The sequence below is a fragment of the Gekko japonicus genome, unplaced genomic scaffold (assembly GCF_001447785.1).
Source record: "Gekko japonicus isolate JY-2015 unplaced genomic scaffold, Gekko_japonicus_V1.1 scaffold10, whole genome shotgun sequence".
Lineage (NCBI taxonomy): Eukaryota > Metazoa > Chordata > Lepidosauria > Squamata > Gekkonidae > Gekko > Gekko japonicus.
In genome coordinates, this window is record NW_015167526.1 from 14408 (window position 1) to 21656 (window position 7249).

A 7249-nucleotide genomic window follows, 5' to 3' on the forward strand; every position below is an offset into this window, starting at 1 on the left:
ATTGGTTTTTGTTTTGAATACCTGGCTTGTTGAAGAGCTTTGAGAAAATCGTTTCAAAGCTCACTCTCTCCTTTTTGGTTGCGCCTAATGAAAAAACGGTATCCCACTGATGTTGTGAAAAAAGCTTTCCCCCCTTAATGAACCAAAACCATTGCCTACAATCCAGGGTCATTTCCTGCAGGAGTGCACAGGAGCAGAGCTCCGGCAGTAAAGAGCCCAAGGGGCGGGCACATGCAACAAGCCCCGCCCCCTGCTCCCAGCAGCCCTCAGTCAGAGTAAGAAGCAGCCAGGTAAGCTGCAGAGCCCCTGGCCCAAAACAGTCCAGTGGCACCTTTAAGGCCAAGTTTTATTCAGGTACAAGCTCTCCCTCCTCTGCAAGGACAGATCTGCACATCCCGTCCCCCCCAATAGCTGGCAATCCAAAACAGTCCAGTGGCGCCTGAGCGGTGGGTGGTGCCTTCTGACACACTTCCGGTGATGTCAGGGGGTGTGACATATGCAAATGAGTTGTGGTAATGAGATCCTGCACCGAAATGACCCCTGCCTACAATTTTGGCCTCTCAGTCCCCATTCCTAGGAGCTACTGTGAATGGTGGACTTCTCAGTCACATGACGGACAGACAGACACTCTGAGAGAGGTGGCTTGACCCCGTCCATTCCAGACCCTTTCAGGGGACCCACGAGTGGAACATGAAGGCCGCAGCCTCGGTGTGTTGGCTCCCACCACCCACGGTAAGAGGTATCCTCCTAATCCCCCCCCCCCTTTCACTTCGGGAGGAGGATCTGCAGTACCAAACAGAGTGCTTTCTGGAAAGGAGCCATGCTCTTTATTTGCAAGAGAAACAAAGCTTCCAGGGCAGTGACAAACGCATCACAAGACTCAGGCCCACTTGCTCGGGCTCCCGGATGACCGCCGGCATCTGCCCCAGAAAGCAAGGAGGAGGTGCCCCTGCGAGGTGGCATCCGGCCAGCCACTGGGGCGCTTGGCACAACAGGAAGAGATTAAAATGAGATCCGCCCAAATTGCCCTGCGCAGGACGCTGCTGCTTGGCAACCCCCCAACGGGTTTCTTGCAAGAGGACCAGAACTGGGGAGGGGGGGGGATTTGCAGCCCGAGGCGGGACTCAAGCACCAGAGGCACGGCCTCTGCTCATTCGGGCCGGGGTTCCCTGGGCCTCGGCAGCGCCCAGCAGATGCGGGAAGAGCTCCCTGGAGACTGCCCCAGAGGAAAAGAAGAGCCCTTTTGACGCCGAGCGCAGGATGAAGACCACCCTTCGGTGACCCGGCCTGGCCCTGCCCCCAACTGTGCCACCCCTCTCTGCCCGCGTCCCGAAAGAGGAAGGAGTCCTCCTTGTTTCCCTCCCCACCCCAAAGGCTGTGAGTTGGGGGGGCGGGGGTCTTGAGGTCGGTGGACTTGCTGTTGGGACGCACGGGAGGCCAGGCGGTGGCAGGCACACCCACGGCTGCTAACGGGGGCAAGCGGAAGCTAGAGCCCTCAGAAAGGAAGGCACGGTGGACTCCGGGAGAGGCCAGTCCTCACAGCAGTCAGCTGTTCATCAACTCGCCTTAGAAGGAAATGTGAGGTGCCGGGGGGGGGGGCTGGCAGTGGGCCTTCCAGAAAGGCAGCACAGACGGGAGCCCCCTTTGCCACAGGGATCCCCCACGGAGGAAGTTTCCCGCAAGTGACTTTAAAAACAGCCCAAACGGAAGCTGTACAAAGCACCGGAGCCAGAGGTTCTCGCCTCGGAGTGCCAGATCGGGCTGGTTTGGAATGGCTGTGGACAGGCTGGCGACGGGGAGGAAGAGGCAGGCTCAAACCTGAACAAAGAGGAGTCCTGTACGGCAGCTCCCCGGTCCCCCCACAGAGCAGCAACGTGCTGCATAGGATCCCTGACAGCTCAACAGAACCTGGAGAGCTGCACCTCTCTTTGGCAGAGGGCGAGGTGACTCTCCGGCTGCTGCCCCCTGCCCCCCGCCCCCCTGGCTCTCCAACGGCACACGATGCCCTGCAGAGATTCCACCTGTCCTTCCAGGAAGGCATCTGGGTGACGGGAGTGAAGGCAGAGCACCAGGGGCTTCGCAGCAGCGCACGGAAGGATCGCGGAGGGACGGCCCGGGCCTCTCCCTGGCCCCACGGAGGGCAGTCCTCGCGCTCGGGGGGGGGGGCCCGCTGCCGAGAGAGAGGGTGAACTGCTCCGGCACCCCCTTCCGGCACAGCCGCCTAATTCTCCAGGAGGGAGAGCTGGAGGGCCTGCTGCAACTCGGCTTCCTCCTCCTCCTGCCGCTGCTTCCGCTCCTGCTGCTCGCGGACAGAGAGCTCCATGGCCAGCTGCAGGTCCCGGTCGAAACTGGAGGAGTCCCTTAGCGGGGCCGCAGGGGGGGCGGCGGCGGCGTTCGCCAGGATGCTCTCCTGCAGGGCCCTGGGCAAGAGAGAGAGAGACACCCTTTCAAGCCGCTGCCAGGAGGTCGAGAGCCCCGCGCGGCCCCTTGAGGGGCTGGGGGAGAGGAGCCCGGCACTTCCACGCCGGCCGGCCGTCTCGGACGCCTCCAGGGCCAGCGGCACCGGCTCGGCAGGCAGGCAGGAGGGCTCATGTCCCATCATCAGCCCCTCTCATTTCAGGACCTCCGTGCGTGGGGGTGGAGACAGAGGATCTCCCCTGAGCGACTGCGAGAGGCACTGACGCGACACCAAACGGCTGGCCGTCTTCGTGAGCTGCCTGGCCACACTAAAAAGCCATGCCACACTCCCTTACGCATGCATGTGCACCTCCATTCAGGTTGTGCCCTGTCAAGGGATTAGGGTGGATCTCGTTTGTATCACCTGGAAGCGGAGAGGGGAGAACCCCACACACGGCCACTCCCCCCCCCCAGCTTCCAACACAGCCCAGGCTTTCATCAGATGACACCACCAGAGCAGACCAAAGGACCCTCAGGTCACCCACCACCAGTGTTCCCTCTAAGCTGAGTTAGTGTGAGCTAGCTCACAGTTCTTTAGCCTCCGGCTCACACATTTCTGTCTTAGCCCAGGAAGGAGGACTCCAGAGCGAATTAATTTATGCAGCAGCCAAATCGCTCGCTCGCAACTTGAATGCCAGGAGCTCACAAAGTAGAATTTTTGCTCACAGGACTCCACAGCTTAGAGGGAGCATTGCCCTCCACCGCCACCACCAGCCTGAGAACACAAGCAGGCCCCTGCAGTGTGCACAGCGGGACCTGCGCTACGCAGACAGAAGCCGTGGCTCCCACCTGTGGATACAACATGAAGAGGAGCAAACTGCTGACCGGCTGGGATCCCGCACATCCTGCAGCAGGCAGTCCTGGAGCACAGTGCCTCCTGCTCCTCTGGCCGAGAGCCACCCGCCGAGGGCACAGGGCCAGATCCTTCCCGGTCACCCCCTCCCAAGAGCCCCTAGAGGTGCCAGGGACTGAAGGGTGGCGAGAGGCAATGACTTCCACGAGGCCACGGGGGTCTGGGAGTGGCTGGCCACCCGCCACCACCACCAGGCACCCTCCGCTCTGCAGGGCTTTCCGACCCAGCCAGTGGCTGCGCCCTGGAGGGGCTCATCGTTTCAAGCAAGAAACAAGGTTACCTTTGGTACTGAAGGTTGAGGTCCTCCGAGTAGGAAACCGCCCCATTGGAAGTGGCGCTCAAGGCCTCCTGGGAAAGGGAGGAAACAGACCCAGAGTTTGGCATGCGGAGGCTGCCTCCATGGGCACACGTGGAGGGGCTGGGGCGGGGTGGGGTGGGGAGGCTGGCCTGGGCCTTCCCAGCATGCAGGGGGAATGGGCAACAGCAGAGACATGGAGAGGGCAGCAAATTCACAGGCAGGCACTGCGTAAGTGTCGTATGAATGGGAACGTAACGATTTTTCTTTTTAGATGATTCATATTTCCCTGGTTTTATAGATTGTTCTCATAAGGAAGATTTTATTAGGATGTGATGAAGGCCTACTAAATAGTAGGACTTTCTCTTGTAGCTTAGATTGATTTTCTAGCTGATGCGAGCAGACAAGAAATCAACAGTCTTCTGGTATAGAAGATAGGCATAGAGTTCATGGTTTTTCGTTGTTTAGGGTAACACTTTGCAGTGTCTGGGTCAAAAGGGATTTCAGCTTCGTATCGGGGGGGGGGAAACAACCTTTGTTTGGGTATGAATAATCCTCTCGGCCAATGTTATGAAGGTTAGGTCAAAAAAACATTTTAAGATATTACGTAGGCACACCTTTCTTCATATTTGACCAATGAGTGGACTATTACTCAAATGATGCCCTGTCCTTTGCAGCCAATTAGGCTTTTTCAATGTTATCTTCATGACTACGTCATTTCAACTATAAAATTCCATGTACTTCCTGATTGTGTTCAGAAAGCAGTCAATTTTTGATAGGCTGGTTCGGCCTCACTGTTTTCGGGTGTCTTGATTGCAATTAAAACACTATGAACCTTCCTCCTCATTTTGACTACTTTTTTTGACTGGGAATCTATTTGTATCACATAAGCATGAGTGATTTCAGCTCTGGGGCATTTGGGGGGCTTCCAGACAGACTGTGGGGTGGTAGGGAAGGGGGGGGGCCAGGCTTCCCCCAACTCTTGGTAAAGCTTTTCAAGGGGGTCTTTCAGACTAAGGGGCTTGGGACAGGCAGGTGGCGTTTCCTTCTTGCTGCTGGGGCTGCTGACCCAGCACAGGGGCAATGGGGCTGCCACAGGGGAGGTTTCTGCACAGCTCCCTTGCCTGGGTCCCACAACAACGGCCGTTCCCCCACTAGGGGGCTTTTATTTTTTTTGGAAAAAAAGGGCGATTGAATCCTGTAATAACGATTTCTGTAATGGGGTCTCTGAATTCCAGGATTATTTTTTTTAAGTCAGTCTCTAACCCTTTTCATTACGGTGACAGGCCTTTCCCCTTATATCTCTGCAATGAAACAGGCTATGAAAGCAAATGAAAGCCGGGAATTCAGAGAACCTGATACACAGGTTGTTATGTTACATATAATGATATTCAGTTGCTGATTTAAAAAAATGAACACACACACACACATCCCTTGGTGGAAGGGAGAAGAAACGAGAAAAATGGCTGTTATGTGTGCGGGACTAGGAAAAAATCTGAACTTTACCACCCCCATGGCAGCCATCTGGGCTTTGTTCTGATCTTTACCAGAAAATTGGCACGCCCCCCCCCCCTCCAGGCACAGGTGAAGCATCCCGAGTCATGCCACAGACTCACTCTGCTCTGGCTGGACTCCATCAGGCTCTGCTGAATGGCAAACTGCATGATCTCGTTGTCTTCATCCTGCACACGCACATTCCTGCCATCATCCTGAACGCGGTAGGATTTCGGGATCTCAAAGACAGACTGGTCCACGGCAAAGGCAGAGGCTGGAGCGAGATATGGGAGAGGGAGAGAGAGGGAGGGGGCGAAGAGACAAACTTTGGTGGCGCATGTGACTCTCTGAGGTGTGGGCCTTGCCATTCTTTGCTCCTCCGAGGCGCCACCCCTTCCCGACTCATCCGGCACAGGGCAGAATTGCAACTCTCCTTAGCCAGAAGCCGTGTCCCGGGCAGATGCTGCACCCCTGGGGAACAGGCTTCTGCATCCCTCGCTTCCCCTCCTGACGATGCCAGCTCTCGGCCCTTCGCCTGCACCTAAAGCTTCATCTCTGGAACCCTCTTTGCACGCCTCCACAACCACCACCACCCCGCACAGTATCTTCCTCTTTTTATTTTTAGGAAAAACAAAACAAGGCAGACTCCGCACACAAACCTGGGGGAGGAACCTAGGCACATTAGGGGAAAGATGGAAACTAGGGCAGGCTGGTTAACCCAGGCACGATTTCTCCATCACGATCGAAACGGGGAAAGGGGCTGAGAAGGCCCTCCGGAGCTGTCACCCACCACGCACAGAGCCACAGACAATCTGCCTGCTCTGCTCTGGGCAGAGAACCTGGATTCTTGCAGGAGTCCCGTTTCGAAATCAAAAGCCACAATTCTCAAGTGGGGCTTTTGATGGGGCTCTCTAGGTGGGAGCACATCCGGCCTGTGCCGAAGGCATTGCACTGGATGCTGATAGCATACTGGACTCGTTTCAAGGGGCTGGTTCTTACCTTTAAAGCCCTATATGGTCAGGGACCTACATACCTAAGGGATCGCCTTTCCCCATCTGTCCCCCAGAGAGCACTGCAGTTGGGGGTCCAGAATCGGCTGGCCCTCCTGGGTCCTAAGGACGCTAGGCTGTCAATGACCAGGGCCTTTTCGGTGGCGGCCCCATCCTGGTGGAATGAGCTCCTGGAGAAGATCAGGGCCCCGTGGGACCTTTTACAGTTCCACACGGCCTGCAAGACAGAGCTCTTCCGCCAGGCATTTGGGAGCCACCGCCACCAATGAAGAACACTGGTTGGTTGAAAGGGAGAGGTCCCTGGACTCTGGAAATTGCCCTCAACAGCCTAAAGGAACAGCGGGCCCTGCAAGGACACTCAAAATAAACATCGAGAGCTGACTGCGAGCGGAGAACTTTGTAGACCGGCTGCTACCGTTCTATGGATACCAATAATTACTATTACTTTATTAAAAGGTAAAAATTCCCTTGCTCGAAAGCCAGTCGAGTCCGACTCTAGGGTTGCTGTGCTCATCTCCGTTTCAAAGCCGAAGAGCCAGCGTTGTCCGAAGACGTTTCCATGGTCATGTGGCTGGCATGACTAGACGCCGAGGCCCGCGGAACGCTGTTCCCTTCCCACCGAAGTGGTCCCTATTTATCTACTTGCAATTTCTTGCTTTCGAACTGCTAGGAGCTGGAACTAGAGACGGGAGCTCACTCCGTCATGCGGCACACTCGGGTCTCGAACTGCTGAACTACCGACCTTCCACAGCCTGCAGTTCAGCGTCTTAACCACTTGAGCCACCGCAGCTCCTTTATTACTTTATTACGACTGTACAATTGTTTTAACTGCAACTACGTTTTAATGTCATTATCTGTTTTTATGTAAGCCGCCCTGAGCCAGCTTCAGCCGGGAGGGCGGGATTAAAAAATCTGAATAAATAAACAAATCGGTCAAAGTGCCGAATGGGTGGCCGCCCAGAGGTGCCTCCCGCAGCACTCCCCACCCCCACCCCCACGGGTGTCATTCTCTTACCTGGCTGCTGCTGCTGCTGGGCCGCTTCCAGGGTCTCGGGTGAGGCTTCTTCGGTGGTGCTGCAGCTGTTCACATTCCCAAAGGTGATCCGGGCGTTCAGGACATGGAACAGGGGGATTTCTGGG

General features: G+C 56.2%; 1 protein-coding gene across 1 annotated transcript in view; it reads right to left on the minus strand.

Moving 5' to 3' along the window:
* Nucleotides 1-2191: 2191 nt before the first annotated feature.
* The window catches only part of ANKRD13A (ankyrin repeat domain 13A), a 30103-nt gene continuing 25045 nt past the window's right edge, over nucleotides 2192-7249 (minus strand). Inside the window, 4 exon segments of the mRNA XM_015413206.1 lie at nucleotides 2192-2420; nucleotides 3591-3658; nucleotides 5222-5373; nucleotides 7125-7244. Coding sequence (XP_015268692.1) covers nucleotides 2222-2420; nucleotides 3591-3658; nucleotides 5222-5373; nucleotides 7125-7244 — 539 coding nt within the window. The 3' untranslated portion in view covers nucleotides 2192-2221.